At 39.0% G+C, this 20,164-nt stretch overlaps 1 protein-coding gene across 3 annotated transcripts in view; it reads right to left on the bottom strand.

Moving 5' to 3' along the window:
* The window catches only part of LOC124722712 (TBC1 domain family member 22B), a 143,296-nt gene that overhangs the window by 39,140 nt on the left and 83,992 nt on the right, over positions 1-20,164 (bottom strand). For all 3 annotated transcript variants that reach the window (XM_047247853.1, XM_047247855.1, XM_047247854.1), the window contains exon 6: positions 18,593-18,732. In XM_047247853.1, coding sequence (XP_047103809.1) covers positions 18,593-18,732 — 140 coding nt within the window. The remainder of the gene's footprint in view (positions 1-18,592; positions 18,733-20,164) is intronic.

The following is a 20,164-nucleotide window of genomic DNA, read 5'->3' as shown; positions in this document are numbered from 1 at the left end:
TAATATTAATAGTGCGACTGCACCATAACTACAAAAAACATCCCTGCACCGCAACACCACCACCTCCATACTTTACTGTCGGTACTACGCAAGATGGCTGGTAACATCCTTCAAGCAGATGCCAAACCCAAACTCCGTCACTTTCAATCACTCATTTCCAGTCATCCACTGTCCAGTAGAATCACTTCTTACACGACCTCATGATTGCTTTGCATAAACTACAGAAATATGTGGCTTATCAGGAGCTGCTCAACCATTGTACCCCATTCCTTTTAACTCCATACGCACAGCCATTGAGCTAGCTGAACTGCATTACAAACAAGAGTCCACATACTTTTGATCAGTGTATTTTTAATAGTCAGAAAAAAAGCACTGATTACAGCTTGCACACTGCCACCTATGAACAATGTAATACCCCAAGACGTGGAACAAGCAGCTATATCTCACAAGATAATTTATGAAATTGTTAGAGCTATACAAGCAAAATTCAGTGCAGAGATCAGCATTTGTTGAAGTCAGTATTTCTAACACCACCACTTTCTACATGAAAATGAAATTTATAATTAGGACACCCAGTAATAGTGTTATTCACATCCCCATAATTACTAATATTTGTACTACATAAACTACTACAGCTAGACCTGCCAGGGTAGCCGAGACGCCAAATGCGCCGCTTCCTCGACTCGGGTAGGCACACCAGTCCCGGATCGAATCCGTCTGGCAGATTAACGATGAGGGCCGGTATGCCAGCCAGCCTGGGTGTGGTTTTTAGGCAGTTTCCCACATCCCGCTATGTGAATACTGGGCTGGTCCCCACGTTCCGCCACAGTTACATGACTCGCACAAATTTGAAAATGTTCGCACTATTTCATGGCTTACACTAGATGCAGACAGCTGGGGTACACTAATTCTGTGCCGGGGGGTTCGGGGTGGTGACAGGAAGGGCATCCAGCCATCCTCTGCCACTAACATTGCCAAATCCGTAGTGACTCGGCCTACCCCACGTTAAAGCAGGACAAAGGCCCAAAAGAAATGATGATGATGATGATAAACTACTACAGCTAATTAAGGTTTTCTCTCCTACACACACACACACACACACACACACACACACGTGGGGGGGGGGGGGGGAATAGAATTAGTTAATTTGTACATCACGAGAAATTTTAAGTATCAGCTGATCGTAAGTGCAATTCTGGTGTCACACAAAATTTTTAAATATGTACTATGTTCATTCTACTACCATAAAGTAGACAAACCACGGCTAGATAACATGAGACTGCTGCTGTCTTCTCACCAAATAAAGCACTGTTGGAAAAAAAACTATACACAAGAGACAGGGTAAGGTCAGGCATTGTCAGGCTCAAATAAAGCTTAGGGTGAAAAGGTGGTCGGTTTCATAGATGGCAAAGATTTTTTATTGAACTCCTGGCCCTTATTTTTACAGTGATGACCATGCCCAGTTTCATAGGTAGTGTGTGGGCACAACAGTTCTGTTAAGCTTGATGTAGAAATATCTCGAAGAACAGTGATTCCCAACCTTTCTTAGATCATTATCTCTGAGTGCAATCAGACATCAGCTAGTACCTCCCCCATGCCCCACCTGCCATCTATTGTCCCCCCTCCCCCACATTTTCACCAAGTTACTTTTATTTTTAAAATGATGAAAAATGAATGATACTTATAGAGTGTGTGTGCGTGTGTGTGTGTGTGTGTGTGTGTGTGTGTGTGTGTGTGTGTGTAGGGGGGGGGGGAGGGGGGGCTACCCACAACTCCTCCTCAGAAAAGAAAACTAACAGTCCACAGTGAGGTTAAACATTTGTTAGAAAACATGCTTCTTTTGCACTAACTTTCCCCATTGTGGTGCTTGATCTGCATACTGAGACCCCATTTTTAAACCAAATAAATTCAGATGTGTCCACTATAGTTACTGTTCATAAATCACTTCACTACTGCCCTCCTTACTTCTGAACTGCCAGAAATTTGACAACTTTGGGCTGTTAATGTTTTGTGTCTAACCACTCTAATAATAATAATAACAATAAAATTGTGTACAATAGTATAGTAGCCCTTCTGTAGTTACTGCTGTGTTGCCATCAGTGATGTACGGGACAAAGCACAATGTGTGTGTAGTGGGTGGACTATGTGAGGAACCTGTAACCTCCTCTGCATTAATACCACTAATTGAGAAAAAGTAATCATTGATAACTTATATAATCTTACAAAATTGTGATAATAGTAATGATCTTTTGAAAATAATTTAGTTTTGTTTCTTTTAATTTTTAACCCTCAGAAAATTTTATGTTACCCCTCTAGAGGTAATTAACCCAAGGCTGGGAACCGCTGTTGTAGAAGGTGCAGAGGGGCATCCTAATAAGGTTTACTGTACAATATGGAAGCACTGTAGTACAGTCACTGCTTGCAGTTTTAGGCACATTCCCAATAAATACAATAAATATTACTACCAGGTATTTATCTACTTCATATTTTCTCAAGAAGGGCAAGCTGGACAACATCCAGATGTAAATCTCTAACGGAATCTGCAAAGAAAGTCCTGCTAAGGCACTAGTGGATGAATGCCTGCCAAAGCAATTGTGACTTATCTGATAAGGGTTACTGGCTCTACAAAACCTTCCCAGACATCTGGGAAGGGATAAAGCTACAGCATGTGTGTCTGAATGAAGACAGGACTCCTCTGTTAACTGGGAACAGCCATGGTCCATAGCATCTCTATTTTGAATTCAACACTGCCAAAGAAGAATTTATCGAAGAAAACGTGTAGAGTGCAACCCATTTTAGATAAGAAGACAACGGGTTTAATAAATACAGCAATAAACAAATAAAAGCAATAGTGACTCAAATTCTTTCAGCACTGAGATAACAGGATGCAAGCACTGGCATCCAGCAGAATAATTCATCTGACCTTTTCTTTGTAACAGGATAATTTGATAGTTTAAAGTATTTAAAGCATCCAGCCAAGATGCCAAGACAATCTGAACATATAAGGAAACTGCCATAAGGATGAAATCTCTGATGACCTGGTGGGTCAGAGGAAAAGGCCGACATCCTGTGACACCACATATGTTCGTGCAGCAACATGTAGTCATGCATAATCTTGTGGGAAAATGATGTATGGGGTGTTGTGCACAAAGGGCATGGTTATGGGTTGCAGGATATCATTCATATAGGTCACACTGGTCACAGTGTCCTGTACACACATCAAGTGTGATTTGTGATTGTTCTCAATAGCATCTCACACCATAAGGCTTTGAGTTGGCATTCTATGTCTTGTGTGAATGAAGTCACTGTGATGCTGCTCTCCCTGTCTGCAGTGAACCAAAATGCAGCCATCATTTTCAAACAAACAGAACCTGGATTCATTCTAAAACACTACCCTATGCCATTCCTGTCGCCAGTGACGTCATTCCACACACCATTGCCATCTAGCATGTTTCTGCACATTCGTCAAAGGTAAGCAGAGAAATTGACGACGTGCAGGTGACCTATGCCTTAATAAATGGTGACAAACTGTCATCCCTGATAGTGTATGATGTGTTACACTGTTGCATCAGAGGCAAGGAGGAAGCAGATCTGTCCTGCAATGCCATTCGGATGAGGTGCCGAACTTCTCGGGGTTGGTCGAGTGGTGTGACTTGACCCATATTGTCATGTTCTATGGTCTTCCATGGAACATTCTGCATACACCCGTTGCACTGCTGAAACACTAGGTCCCACACGAGCAGCAATTTCCGAGATGGATGCATCACATTCTCTCATGCTAATGATCTGCCCTCTTTCAAACCCACTGATTTGGCAGCAGGGTCCACAGATACATCTGTGACACATCCTGCATGTCTGCTCAAGTCACACTGATGCATTACTTTCAGTTTATAGCGACAACAAGAGCCGCAGGCACAGTTTATAGGTAGGTAATGTTGCATCGCAATATCGATGTTGACCTTGAACCCGAGGGCCGACATGGTTCAAATACTAATAATTTCTACAGAACATACTAATGAACACATCTTGTGAATAGTCATTCAAGGTGTACTGTTTTTTCTGAACATGGGTGTACAAGTATGACATTAATTTTGATAATATTAACTTTAATGCACAAAAAAAGGAAGAACTCAAGTACAGTAGAACCCCTCTCATCCGACCTTGGATGGTCCGTCACTCCGGTTAGTCCGACCACACTCAGGCTCGCGAGCCTGTGCCGACTTGTACTGACTGGACGCCCGTCGGGCCATTGTTGCGGTGTCTATTGCTGTGCATATTGTTATACTGTAAGTTATTATGCAGTTTTATCCTTTGTTGCGATTAAAAAACGTGGTCGTTTGCTTTATTTCGTGTTCTCTACAGTACTTATTACTGTAGATTCATTGTGTGTACAGTTGTCTGTTTTTTAACATGTCTGGATTCAAACGTATACACGTAACTCTTTCACTAAATGAAAAATTAGCAGTGCTACAAAGACTGCACGAAGGAGAATCGCTCCAAAAAATTGCAAAGGAATTGAATGTAGGTGTTACGACAATTAAGGATTGGAAGAAGAATCGGAAAGACATTGAATCCTATACATTTACGATTTATGGTGAAAACACTCTGAAGAATCGCAAATTATTAAAAAAGCCTAAACTTGAACTTGCTTGGTAACGCATTGTGGATGTGGTTTTGTCAAGAAAGAAGGAAAGGAACTCTAATATCCGGGCCAATTCTCAAAGAAAAAGCGATAGTTTTGCACAAAAAACTGGATGCCGAAAGTAAATTTGCTGCTAGTGAAGGCTGGATTGATCATTGGAAAACTCGTCATGGTGTCCGATTTGTTTCTATTTCTGGTGAAAAACTATCTGCCGATGCCGCAGCTGCTAAGGAATTTTCTGTTACGTTTCAAGAAATTGTAGAAGAAAATGAACCATTACCCTGCCATGTGTATAACATCGACGAGACAGGGCTGAACTTTAAAATGTTGCCAACAAAAACGCTCGCAGCTCCAAATGAATCCGTGGTAGAAACGAAACTTATAAAAGACAGAATAACAGTCATTCCTTGTAGCAACGCAGATGGTACCCACATGCTGCCCTTCTTCGCCATTGGCAAATCTAAGAAGCCAAGGGCATTCAAAAATATAAACGTATCTTCCTTGCCGGTTTATTACCGCAATCAAAAATCTGCTTGGATGAACTGCAACCTTTTTAAATCCTGGTTTTTCGACGAGTGTGTGCCATCAGTCGAGGAAAAAAAAAAAAAAAAAAAAAAAAAAAAAACAACTGCCTGTTCACGCTCTACTACTGTTGGACCATTACATCCACCTGAGGAAGATTTAGTGAAAGGGGACATAAAAGATCTCTTTCTGCCTCCTAATGTGACCTTACTCATCCAAACAATGGATCAGAGTGTTATCGAATGGTTAAAAAGGCGATATCGCAGAAAGTATATCAGCTAAATCTCGGAAAAATCTGAAGGAGGTCATAACTTACTTGAGGCAATGAAATCCCTGAACATCAAAGATGCTATCTACACAATCGCTGCAACATGGGATGAACTGAAACCTGACACACTGCGGAAACCGTGGCGTAAGCTTTGGCCACAAGTTATGACTGAAAATGAGCATACCGAAGATGAGCAAAACAACGACGCACCGGAAATCGTTAAGGATCTACAAACTCTGGAGCTGAACATCCCTGCCAATGAAGTTGAAGAGTGGATCAACGAATGTGACAAAGACTGTGACACTTGTGAAGAGCTCAGTGAGGACCAGATTGTTGCCGCTGTTAGCCAGGAAACTGTGAATGAGAACTCGGACGGCGAAGACGAAGCCCCCACCCGGATTTCACACAACAATGCAAAAAATGCTTTTGACATCGCCCTTCAATACATCGAGCAGAATCCAACTTCAGCTCCAATGGACGTTTTGTGGATAAAAAAAATGGAGGGACACTGCAGCTAAATCTAGAATAACATCTGCTAAACAAAAATGTATCACTGACCTTTTTTTTCAAGTAATCTGTTTTCGTTTTTACTGTAAAAACAATGCATACAGTATAATCATTTCAGACCAATACATATTATAGTGTGTGCAGACGTTTTTTAGTTAATATGTTGTTTAACAGTGTAAAAAACATCTTTTTATATTGCTGTAGATGTCTTTTAGTTCTTAAATCGTTTAATTTTTTATAATTAATGTCTTTTTATATTTTTTGCAATAAATATTAGATTTTTCGGATAATCCGACTTTTTTTTCCTTCCGACCATGGTCCCAGTCCCGAAGATGATGGATTAGAGGGGTTCTACTGTAGTGCACTAAAAGTTTGACACTTTGAGGAACATAGTACAGATAAGCGTACCAGATTTGACGGACATCTACAGCCCTCCAGACTAAAATACTCTTCCTAATGAGAGGCAGCAGCCTCTCCACTAGCTGCTGGGATAAAAGTCTAAATCGGGCGCGGCTCGTGGCTTCCATACCGAGGAAGGCTGAAACATTTATCGACCAGAACTAACCTAGACCTCAGGCTACACTACACCTCGTTGGTGCAGGGGGGAGTAGGGGGTAGGGGCACAATATTGCACTCTAGCCAAAAGGTTACAATTTTATCTTGCTTCTCTTTCAGTCAATTACTAAATAACACCAAAATTCTTTTTGTTTCATAACCAACTCTTAAATAACACCAAAAGATAACTTCAAGATACAATCTATAGGTAGTATATTTATCCACCATCACATTTCCCAACACTTTTATCACAACAAACTGTACTAAAAGATGCATTTTGGAGAGATATTTAATATTGTGTATGTTAGCTTTGCTGCATGCCTAACGTTTTTGTGTTCTCAATTCTAAACCTGAAACATTTAATGTTTTGTGTGTGTTCAATCTGTAACACTAATGAGTTCGCGCAACAATAGAGTGATGTTTCCATGAGATCACAAGTCTTGTGTTGCGATTGTGATTTTTGGGTGAATAAATAAATAACGCATCATGATGGAATCAAACAGTGACACAGGAAAAAATCTTCATGGGCCCATATTTTCCAGCACATTCACACAATGGAACAAGCTCTCTCAAGAGAAAGAGGGCTCTTATATGTATATAACGTCTAATATCACAGAACATACTTATATTAAATTAATAAGAAAGTCTCAAGATATTCTTTGGGAGACCGTCAACTTGCTAGAGCTTTGAAGGAACATTTAGTCCTAGGACATAAAAGTTATAATATAAAGCCACGGACAAAACCCACCAAATACGGGCCTCAATCAAGCATAATAAAGCGTCTCCCTAGTTCTGCTTGTGACATTTACATGGCATAGATGTGACAAAGGGCAGCTAAGCTGAAGTGACTGAGCCTTCAAGAGGACCATAAGAGCTGTACTTTGTAGAAGTCATTCTCCCAAAGCTCTGCTACATGCAGCTTGACTAGCATTTAAAGGCACTGCCTTAACTAATGTGTGTTCAAAATATATCAGCCAATGTCAACAGTTTCTTTATAATTTAAATTCATAATCCATTATTGAGGGATGTATCTAAATATATATTTTGGGGCAGCTCAGTCTTAGAGCCTGTAACTATCAGCCGTGCCTGATCCAGATGATTGACTTATCTGGCCTCGTAATATTAAGCAATAGTGGCTTCCTATGTTGGTAATGTGGACAGCTGGAAGCAAGGGGAAACTACAGTCATGAATGAAACTTCCTGGTAGATTAAAATTGTAGGCTGGACCAGGACTTCTACATCTATATCCACTTCACGGGTGAGCTGCTCACGATGCAGACCAGTGAAAGCCTTGCTTAAAGACTTGGCTAAATGGAACACAGCCTGGTGACACGTCTCGGGCCATGGCAGATGGCCAGTGTTTACAAGACAAGGGATGCCACACAGGCAAGAGCTGGCCTCAGCGACTGGCTGTTGCTGCATCAGCTGTCACTGTGGAAGCAGCTGGTACCTCATTAGCACCTTGCATGTGTAGCACGGTACAGTGCAGCCTCCTATGCTGCTGCAGTACAGCAGTCAAATGCGCACATTATTTACGGCCTACGTCTGCGCTAAACATTGATCCAGTGCAAACACTTTTAGTAGGCAACAATGCCACTAAAACTACCGACTGCCCACGAAATGTGTTGACTTCAGCATCGGCTGCACGTTCCACTGAACAAACAAGTTCACTGTTGTCAGTTTGTACATGGAGTTCTACGTTAGTTGTTTCTTAATTTCATGCAAGTGTCTCCGAGTGTCGAGTTTATTCGCAAAATGTCTGGCTTTAAGAAGAGGAAAGTAAATGCTGAATGTCGTCAATTCCAGTAAAAATGGACTCTTCACTATGTACATCATTCAACCTGTTTGCTCGTAGTGTAGTGAATCATTATCTGTGGTGAAAAAATATAACATGAAAAGGCACTTTTCTACAAAGCACAATGCTCAACAACAGCTTACAGGGCAACTATGGAAAGACGAAATTAAGTTATTAATTTCCAATTTGGACAAGCAACAGCAAATGTTTGTCAAACTGAGGGCACAGTGCAAAAATTTGTTTAACTCTAGTTTTATAGTGAGCAGAAACATTGTGAAGTCAATAAAGCCTTTTTCTGAAGGCAAATTCATGATGCAGATTGCAGATGTACTAAGTCCTGGTAAGAAAAAGTGTTTGAACAAATACATTTGTCACAACGAGCAGTGGTTCAATGAACTGAAATGATGGTTGGTGACAGTAAAAAAGTTTGTGTGATGGTGCTGCCACATTCGAAGCATTTTCCATTGCTTTGGACGAGAGCACTGATTTGTCACACACGGCTCAATTAGCGATTTTTGTTTGTGGTGTAGATGTGGGCTTCAAAATAATGAAAGAATTATTAGCATTACAGCCATTAAAAGGAACCACTACTGTTGATGTTTTTCATAAAGTTGAAAAAATCATTGAAACCTTCAACCTGCAGTGGAGTCAACTCACTGGAGTTTGTTCTAGCGAAGCACTTGCAATGGTCGGTTCACAAAAAAGTTTTATTGACATATTAAATGAAAAATCTTCTGAACAAAATATTGACAAAGAAAGTTAAACAATTATTCACTGCATTATTCACCAACAAAATTTGTGTGCTAAATCAATTAAAATGAAACAGGTAATGGATGTGGTTACCACAGCATCAATTTCATTAAGTCTCATGCACTAAATCACCACCAATTCAAGCAGTATTTGGACAACCTGTGCTCCGAACATGAAGATTTAGCTTACCATTGTGAAGTGAGATGGCTGAGTAAGGGCAAAACGCTAAAACGTTTTTATTATTTTCAACAAGAAATAGCTGATTTTATGGCTATCAAAGGGAAACCACTGGCTGAAATAAATGATCCCCAATGGATCTGTGATTTAGTATTTCTGGTTGACATCACAGCGCATTTAAAGGACTTAAATTACAAACTCCAGAAACAAGGGCATTTAATTCATGAATCATACAGCCATCTGAAAGCTTTTCAGACAAGATGCACTTGTGGGAAATGCAAATGAGAGCTGGAAAATGTTACCACTTTCCTACAGTGTCAACTCACAAAAATATTGATTATGTTACCTATGCTGATGAGCTGAAATTATTATTAGTTCAGTTTACCACACGGTTTTCTGATTTCAGGAATGCAGACAGTATGTTTGCTACATTTGCTAACCCAATAACATGTGATGAAGAAAAGGCCCCTGAAATCTTTCAAATGGAACTTATTCAACTTCAGGAAGATCTGTCTTTAAATTCGAAGTAGTAAACCTAGTTGAATTTTGTAAAACTTATTTGACCGAAGCGATCCTTTGTAAGAAGGAAAATTTGTCTTTGGAAGTGCACAGAAGTGTGAACAACTTTTTCTCTAATGAAGACAAATAAATGATGCAACACACGTACAAAGTTAACAGACGACAACCTGGAAAATACCTAAAGACTCAGTATCACTGACATAAATCTAGACATCAACAATCTTGTATTAAAAATTCAAACTCAGAGCTCACATTATTCTGTCGTTGAATATTTCTTTAAATCAATGAACTACTGTAAATACATTTATTAAGTGTAACTTTTCAGCTTTCATAATGTCTGATAGCAACATTTGTGTGATCAGCAAATTGGATTTTGACAATGTCGCTATGTATCTCACGGGTTTCTGTGCAATTACATGAACTTTAGAAGTTTTATTTTGGGGTATAAGTTATTATGATGAATTGTAAGGAACCAAGATGCTGAGTTAAAGTATGGTGCAAAAAATAAATATAAACATCTGAAGATGGGGTGTCGTGTATTGTCACAGTCATGGATGACAAAATTCCACCTTATTCTCTGGGCAAGCTGCTGTCAAGCCAGGTGAGTTTCCTTTTGGCTGTATGGCCGTTTTTTGGATTTCATTTTGTATGATAATGTGCATGTTCTCTTGAAAACCTTAGGGATGAGTCCAAATATGTTATCTGCAAACCTGCATATCACCAGATGTCTTCGAACTTGTATATTACACGTTCTGCTATCGCATCACATGAGTATTGTCTTTTTCTTGTTTTATTGACTGTACAGGCTTAAAGCCTCTGCTGTCATTTCTGTGAGCAGTTTTGTCCTTTTTGTGCAGTGTAAACAACATGCGATTTGTGCGCACCATTAGCAATGATACAAATTTCACACCGAAGTCAGGAGGCCCTCACACGTTCAATACTATTGTCAATACATCAATATAATGCCGGCCTGAGGGCGAGTGTTATTTTATTGTTAAAGCTAGAAATATCGAGGAACAGTACTGATGCCACCCAAAATATTCAGTATTACCAATGTGTACTGAGTTTGTGAGGACAATGATCAGTCTGACAAACTGACATTCAGTTCAAAAGTTTACAGTTCTTTCTCATATAAACAATTAGTAATTAATTCTCTTGTCTGTTGTGGACATGTTAGAACACTGCAGCTGTTGAAATTGTGGGTAATTTATAATAAGTTAGCTGCAACCAGTTACTTTATTTCTCCATGATGACATTTTAAGATGCCTGGCATCCCATCTTCAAATAATTTCATTTATTTACATGTCATGAGCATAGTTTCTTTACTAATGGTGTTGCAGAATTTTCCAATGGAAGTTTTATGCTAGCTATTGCAATAAGCCATAGGTAAAGACACATTGTTTATGACACGCAAATAAATGAAAACATGAAGATTAGACAAATATAAACCTACTTATTTTCGAGTCATAATTTGTTGGGTTGGCTTGTTGGGAAAGGGATGTCATTCATATCAGTCCGTTATCCCATTAACATTAACATCACAGACCCATTACTTTTGACTTTATGTGTTACAAGCACTGCTGTCATGTCATGTGACAAGGCAGCCCCGAGCAAAAATATGTATGTGAGGCCAGCCCGCAGGTCATCAAAGGTTGCCCGTGACTGATCTACATCTACATACATAACCTGCAAGCCACCATATGCACTCACTAATAGAGCAAGGGAAAAAACAACTGTCTATATGCCTCCTTATTAGGGCATCCCGTTTCTGAATTGCTTCAATGTCTTCCATTAATCTGAGCTGGTGCAGATACCAAACACACTAACACTACTCAACAATGGGTCACAAGAGTGTCCTATATGTGGTCTACTACAATACTTATATGCTCACTCCATTTCATACTGCTTTGCAACATTACACCTAGATATTTAACCAATGTGACTGTGTCAAGCAGCACACTACTAATGCCGTACGCTAACATTATAGGTGTCTTTTTCCTACTCACCTGCATTAACTTACATGTTTCTGTATTTAGAGCTAGCCAACATAGAGAAGGAAAAATATTACACTAACAGGCCGTTGGGAAAGGAATGAAAGGGGAAGCTTGCTAGAGCACAACTTTATAATTGCTAACACCCATTTTAAGAACTATTAAAGAACGGTGAATATTTATTTATTTATTTATTTATTTATTTATTGTTCCGTGGGACCAAATTAAGGAGAAATCTCCATGGTCATGGAACGGGTCAATACATGAAATTATAACACAATAGTAGAAACAGATAAAATGAAATATAAAAAAAGGCGACAAGTCGTAAGTTTAAATAAAGAAAATCAACAATGTAGCACTGGAATTTGCTTAATTTTTTAGCCCTTCCAGGAACTCCTAGACTGAATAGAAGGAGTGAGCCATGAGGAAACTCTTCAGTTTAGACTTAAAAGACTTTGGGCTACTGCTAAGATTTTTGAGTTCTTGTGGTAGCTTATTGCAAAATGGATGCAGCAAAATACTGCACTCCTTTCTGCACAAGAGTCAAGGAAGTGCATTCCACATACAGTTTTGATTTCTGCCTAATATTAACTGAGTGAAAGCTGCTAACTCTTGGGAATAGGCTAATATTGCTAACAACAAACCACATTAAAGAAAATATATACTGTGAGGGCAATGTCAGAATTCCCAGACTATTGAATAGGGGTCGACAAGAGGTTCTCGAACTTACACTACATATAGCTCGAACAGCCCGTTTTTGAGCCAAAAATACCCTTTTTGAATCAGAAGAATTACCCCAAAAAATAATACCATACGACATAAGTGTGTGAAAATATGCGAAGTACTACTTTTCGTGTTGAACTGTCACTTATTTCATATACTGTTCTAATGGTAAATAAAGCAGCATTTAGTTTCTGAAAAAGATCCTGGACATGGGCTTCCCACAACAGCTAACTATCTATCCGAATGCCTAGGAACTTGAACTGTTCCGTCTCGCTTATAATATGCCCATTCTGTCTGATCAAAATATCGGTTCTTGTTGAATTGTGAGTTAGAAACTGTAAAAAATGAGTCTTACTGTGATTTAGCATCAAATTGTTTTCCACAAGCCACGAACTTATTTCAAGAACTACATTATTTGATACTGTTTCAATATTACACACAAGATCCTTCACTACCAAGCTGGTGTCATCAGCAAACAGAAATAATTTTGAATCACCTGTAACACTAGAAGGCATATCATTTATATAAATAAGAAACAGCAGTGGCCCCAGCACCGACCCTTGGGGAACGCGCCACTTAACAGTGCCCCATTGCGACTGAACATTACTACCACTCTCAATATTGCGGAGAATTACCTTCTGCTTTCTGTTCTTAAAGTAGGAGGTGAGCCAATTGTAATCTACTCCCCTTGCTTTATAATGGTCCAACTTTTGCAGTAATATTTTGTGGTCAATACTGTAAAGAGCCTTCGTTAAATCAAAGAAAACACCTAGCGTTCGCAACCTTTTATTTAATCCGTCCAAAACCTCACAGAGAAAAGAGAATATAGCATTTTCAGTTGTTAAACCACTTCTAAAACCAAACTGAACATTTGACAGCAAATTATATGAATTTAAATGCTCCAGTAACCTTGTATATACAACCTGCTCGATAACTTCAGCAAACACCGATGGCATGGAAATAGGTCTAAAGTTGTCAACATTATCCCTGTCTCCCTTTTTATGAAGTGGCTTCACTACAGAGTACTTTAATCGGTCAGGAAACTGACCACTCCTAAAGGAAAAGTTACAGATATGGCTAAGTACTGGGCTAACATACACAGAACAATACTTCAGTATTCTGCTAGAAACCATGTCATATCCATGAGAGTTCTTGGTCTTTAGTGATTTAATTATTAAGTCAATCTCCCTCTTGTCAGTATCATGGAGGAGCATTTCAGGTAACAGTCTCGGAACACTTTTTTCTAAGAGTGCTATATGATTCCCTGTTGGGACTAGGTTTCTATTTAGTTCACCTGCTATATTCAGAAAGTGATTATTAAATACTGTACATATATGCGACTTATCAGTAACACGGACATTCCCACTACACGCTGATTCTACATCCTCGACCTGTCTCTGCAGACCAGCCACTTCCTTTACGACTGACCATATGGTTTTAATTTTATCCTGAGACTTAGATATTCTATCTGCATACCACTTACTTTTTGCCTTCCTAATAACATTTTTAAGCACCTTACAATACTGTTTGTAATGGGCTGCTGCATTTAGATTTTGACTGTTTCTAACGTTTTGATATAATTGCCACTTTGTTCTACAAGATATTCTTATCCCTCTAGTCAGCCACCCAGGCTGACTGTTTGTGCTAGTACCCTGTTTTGAACGTTCTAACGGAAAGCAACTTTCAAAGAGCATGAGAAAAGTCTTGAGAAAAGCATTATATTTATTGTCTACTGTATCAGCGCTATAAACATCTTGCCACTCTTGTTCCTTGACAAGGTTGCAAAGGTCTCTACAGCAACTGGATCAGCTTTCCCACACAGTTGATAACTATATTTAACATGTGTTGCAGCACAAAAATCTTTTACAGTTAAAATTTGTGCATCATGATCTGAAAGGCCATTACCTTTTTGCTCACAGAATGCCCTTCTAGTAATGAGTAATGAACAAAAATGTTGTCTATGGTTGTTCTACTGTTCCCTTCCACTCTCGTTGGAAAGAATATGGTTTGCATAAGATTATATAAATTAAGGAGGTCTACTAGCATCCAGTTCCTTGCACAATCACTTATACAATTAATATTGAAGTCACCACATGTAACTAACTTTTTGTATTTCCTATAAAGTGAACCAAGAACCTCCTCTAGCTTTAGCAAAAATGTTGTGAAATCGGCGTCTGGGGACCTATAAATAACAACAGTTAGAAGTGTAGCTCCATTAAATTTAACCACACCTTCACAACATTCAAATACCTTTTCAGTGCAGTACTTTGAAACGATCAATTGACTCAAATGGGATGCCGTGCCGGCCGAAGTGGCCATGCAGTTAAAGGCGCTGCAGTCTGAAACCGCGAGACCGCTACGGTCGCAGGTTCGAATCCTGCCTCGGGCATGGATGTTTGTGATGTCCTTAGGTTAGTTAGGTTTAACTAGTTCTAAGTTCTAGGGGACTAATGACCTCAGCAGTTGAGTCCCATAGTGCTCAGAGCCATTTTTTTTGGATGCAGTTTTTCACATACATGGCTACTCCCCCACACCGCAAAGAGCTCCTAGAAAAGCTGCCAGCCAACCTGTATCCTGGTAAAGGAAACCTCTGAATTGTTGTATCCTTATTTAAGAAGTGTTCAGATATACCAACAATTTCAGAGTCAACATCTATAAGCAGTTCACTAACGTTGTCTCTAATACCTTGTATATTTCGATGAAATGTATTAATTCCCTCATTACTCGGATACCTAGGCTTTGTCAAAAGTGGTTCCTTTGTTAGACAGACTTCCCTTAAGCAGGAATACCTATCAGCTGACTTCAATCTAAAAAAGGTGCAGCTCTAACACCCACTACTGCAGGAATTTTCCCATGAGTGATCCCACCACCCCCACCTATGCTGTCACCTATAAGCTTTGCCAACCTCCCCTTCCCATACCTGTTGAGGTGCAGGCCATGTCTAGTGAAACCCGTCCTGCTGATAGACTCCACTGACACCACTGAAAGGTGACCCATGCTTTCTGTCATCAGCGCACCCCCAAGTCTCATGTTATTACGCCTGACGGCTGCATTAAGATAAGGCCAATCGTGACGCTGAAACAGTTCCACGAAATGCACATTCGTGTTGCCAGTCTGAGTGGCTATCTTTTCCAGGTCACCATCTATGTCATACTCCCCATCCCTATCAATACTATTACCAGCCCCACCCACAATCACCACCTGATCCTCTTTAGTAAAATCCCTACATAACCCCCCTATGCTAACAGTCACCTGAGCCAATCCTGCATTAGGCTTCACAATGCTGGTGACCGGGCACTCACTCCCCAACATTTCCTGCAACTGCTGGCCTACACCTCTGCCATGAGAACTACCTAACAGCAGAATCTTCTTCTTCCTCTTCGACTTTGCAACTGTCCTAGCCACCGTAACTGCTGAGGTCTGCTGCATACTTCCTACATCTAGAGCTACTAGAGATTCCTCTCTACTAGACTCTTGATATGTGGAAGAGACCTGGAGGTACTGGAAGGTTTGCACATATATTACATACTGGTAAGACAGATATTTCAAAATTAGATTTTAAACTGCTAAACACTTACACAGGTGAACTCTGACCTTCATTTATTGGGTATGAACAGCAGAAATTTCAGAAAAGCAGAAAACTGAGGAGATGGGACCTTGATTAATTGAAGAAACTACTTGTTGTTGAGAGTTTCAAAGAGAGAATTAGGTGACTACTGACAAAAACAAGGCAAAGGAATACAGCATAAGATGAATGGGCAGCTTTGAGACATTAAATAGTGAAGGCAGCAAAGAATTGAATAGACGAAAAATAAGACACAGTGGAAATCCTTGAATAACACAAAAGATACTGAATTTTATTGATGAAAGGTGACAGGAATAAAATCTATAACTTGTTCAGAAACCTGATTGCGGTTATAAGGACCAAAGGATGTGATAGGGAAGCAGCGATTGACAAGGGAGTGAGAAAGGATTGTAGTCTATCCCCAATGTTATTCAATATATACCCTGAGCAAGTAGTGATGAAAATAACAAAAAATTTTGAAAAGAAATTAAAGTTAAGGGAGAAGAAATAAAAATTTTATGGTTTGCCGATGACATTGTATTTCTGTTGGAAATGGCTAATGGCTTGGGGCATCAGTTGAATGGAATTGATATCTTGAAAAGAGATAAAATGAACACAAACAAAAGTAAAATGAAGACAATGAAACGTAGTAAAATTAAATCAGGTGCTGCTAGGGAAATTAGATTAGGAAATAAGAGACTAAAAGTAGTAGTGGAGTTTTGCTATTTGAACAGTAAAATAATTATGACGGTCCGACTACAGAGGATACAAAATGCAGATGGATAATAGCAAGAAAAACCGACATATTTGTTAACTTCGAATAGGAATCTGTCAGGAAGTCTTTTCTGTAATCTAATGTGTAGAGGAGGCACTGAAGAACATGAAAGGAGGAAAGGCAGTGGGGTTGGATGAACTAAATGTCGAAATACTGAGAGGAGCATAGGAGGTGGCCTAGTAGACTCATGAGAGTCGGAAGGAAATGAAAACTCAAGAAATGTGGAAGAAGGGAATAACACCGTCTTCAAAAACGGAAGCCAAAAGTATATAAAAAAATTATAGAGACATTAGCCTTAGATGCCACTGTTCAAAACTTTCTTTTTTTTTTTGTAAAATACTGGACTGATGAATCTGGAGAATAGTGGAGAAGCAACTAAGCGAGAAACAGTGTGACTTCTTGTTGTTGTGGTCTTCAGTCCAGACTGGTTTGATGCAGCTCTCCATGCTACTCTATCCTGTGCAAGCAAGGAGCAGAGGGGGGGGGGGGGTAAGGTCCATAGTTGAACTCATATTTGCAGTGAGACATCTGCAAGAACGTAGTGTCTGACAGTGATCTGGGTTAGCCAGCCAACCAACCAACCAGAGTATGGATATGGAGAGCAGGTCAGAGTATCGGGCATTATACTCCGCCACAACCACAGACATATCACATGGGCCTGTCCACTGTTGCGAGTGTAGTAGTAAATACCGCAGACCAACTTGCATGTCTGTCTCGCTAGTTCCTTGATGCCTTTCATATGCACAATCAATTACTATAGTGACTGGCCTTGCCTGTACTGCATTTTGATCCAGATTGCTCCCTGGACTGTTTGTGCACACTACGATGACGCTCGCTACACTCTGGACTTCGTTTATGACTAGTTGTTCACTTCGTGAACTCTGCCATCATCGACCTCATGAACTGCTTGTTTGTTCGACTGGCCACCATGCTGCCACCAGTCTGATCATAAATTGCATTTTATCTATGAAGTGTAGGATACAAAAAGGAACAGCACAAAGGTCTCTTGGAATCAGAGAAAGCATATGACATTGCTTTCAGAAGTAAAGTTGGGGAGAGACAAGAAAGGAAAGGGGTAGAGAAGCAGACAGTTCTGAGGATAGAAGAACTGTGCCAGGGAAGTTTACAATGCATGACAATGGGAGGAGAGAGAACAGGATGGCTGAAGCTGAGAACTGGTCTGAAGCAAATAAAGAAGGTGATATACTAGATATATTAAATAGCAATAATGACATATACTGCAGGAACTTGGATCATGAAGGCAAGGGAGGAAAAAAGGAAGGTGGACGCAAGTTAAATTTAGTTTGTGGGATGACAGATTGGAAGGGAGAGGAAAATTTTGCAAAAATGATAATGCGAAAAATAGTGTGAAATTGTTGGTTTTTAGTAATAGCACATGAATTTGACAAGTGTTATAAAATATTGTGAAATCAGTGATTTTTTTAAATATTGTGAAACCTGTCATCTTTCCATGAAAAAAGTTCTAAATCTGAGGGGAAAAAACATCTATGTTGGCAAAAAAACCGTGAAATTGCATAAAAATAACAGCAAAATTTGATAAGAATTAACACCGAAATTGATTAAAAAATACTACTGAATTTGGTCATAAAATAAAATGACTTTTTCCTTGCTCTACAGGCAGGAACCTGCAAGATGATGATAAATGGATATTAGAAAAATAGGGAAAACATTTTAAGGTAATTTTATTTTTATTAATCTGAGATAAGTACGTCCTGGAATAACATTCAAAATACTGAACAAAGTAATATTATCAGTAGTTTATATCCTTTAAATGGTACTTACAGATAGGAGGCGCCACGTGATTGGTCTCACTTTTACTGGAATGCCAGACCAACTAAGGTGTCTGAGGTCTTCTAAATTCAAAAGAGAACTTTCCAGTAATGGTTGAAACCTTTCTAACTTACTTCCTTCTGAATCTGAGCCTGTAAAACAACCGAATAATAAGGCAAATACAAACTGAGAAAGAAAACGAACTGTTGAAGAGGTAGCACTGAAAAAGAAATTGTTTTCATACACTTTTTGTAACACCAATTTGATGAAAATTTGGTTACTCTTAATTACTACAGAAGACACAAATTTAATTTCAGCTGCAAGTCCTTTAGTTTCATAAGTTATTCTGTTTCTTTCTATTAACAACTTCCAAATTTATTTTTAAATTATATTACAATCTCAAAACACTTACTTTTGGAACAAACAACTTCAGAAAGTTTTTTTCACACACTCATTATCCACGGACAAAATTAAAAACACACAATATTTCACAACCACCAAAAGCATGTTATGTATGTCAATACTTTTGCATTAATATCCACAAATTTTACAGGAGAGCTTTAATTATGTGAAGGTTGTATTACAGTCTAGTGATGTATCTGTACACAACAAGCATAACTAGAACCAATGCTATATTCTTCATGAAAAAATTATTTTACACACAGGATACTTTTCGAACAAATTACTATTCCATTTGAACACTATAGTTCCACTCTGATCTGCAATTTACAAGTCAGCTATTAATTTGCTTCTAGTTCTTTCTACTGAGAAAAAGATTTAGCTGCAATAGATGGACAGATGGAGTAGCAAACATGTGTCACACAAAGAGAGACAGACAGAGATGGATACAGGAGGTGACACTTTTAGATACAAAATTACGGGCTTCATGGTTCCAAAATGGAATAACTGACTGAAAATTATAATAAGTCAAACTTCAGTAAGAGACACAAAATAATGGGTTGGACGGTTCCAAAATTAGGGAAGTGGCACAGTGGGGGCACAAAAAACATACGAAATTCATTTTATTTCCTCCTGTAACACTTAGATAGAAACAAGAAACTCTGCTTATAGGATATACATAATTGATTGGATAAGGAAGGCCAATTATATGACTTTAAATCTGATTGTAGTACAAAAACATCCAGTGAAAATATGATATACTATCACACTGTGGCTGGTTTTCCAAAAAGAGGGAAATGGACACAGGGCAAGGCACACAACAATAGCCCACCATGCATCAGTAATTGAAAGTAACCACTCCACAGATGATTAATACACATCATTAAATAAATGCAATGAGTTGTATGGGGGGAAAAAAGGAATGGAAACTTACTTCAGTATGTATTACTATAGCCTGACTAAAATTACTTGATAGTTGACACTTCGCATGTTGGAGGTATCTTCTTCCAAAAAGTGTACTCAACGTCACGCCTGAACTGTTCAACCATTGACAAACTGCCACAGCAAACTTCCAATCCCTTGTCTGTTTTTTTCTTTTTTCTTCTTCTTCTTGTGTTTGGATCCCAAATCCTGGGTACTTCTCTTTTGTTTCACATTTCATCACAAACAATAAACACACACAAA

The sequence above is a fragment of the Schistocerca piceifrons genome, chromosome X (genome assembly GCF_021461385.2).
Source record: "Schistocerca piceifrons isolate TAMUIC-IGC-003096 chromosome X, iqSchPice1.1, whole genome shotgun sequence".
Classification (NCBI taxonomy): domain Eukaryota; kingdom Metazoa; phylum Arthropoda; class Insecta; order Orthoptera; family Acrididae; genus Schistocerca; species Schistocerca piceifrons.
Note: the sequence above shows the minus strand (reverse complement) of the source record. Positions and strands in the feature narration are given on the sequence as shown.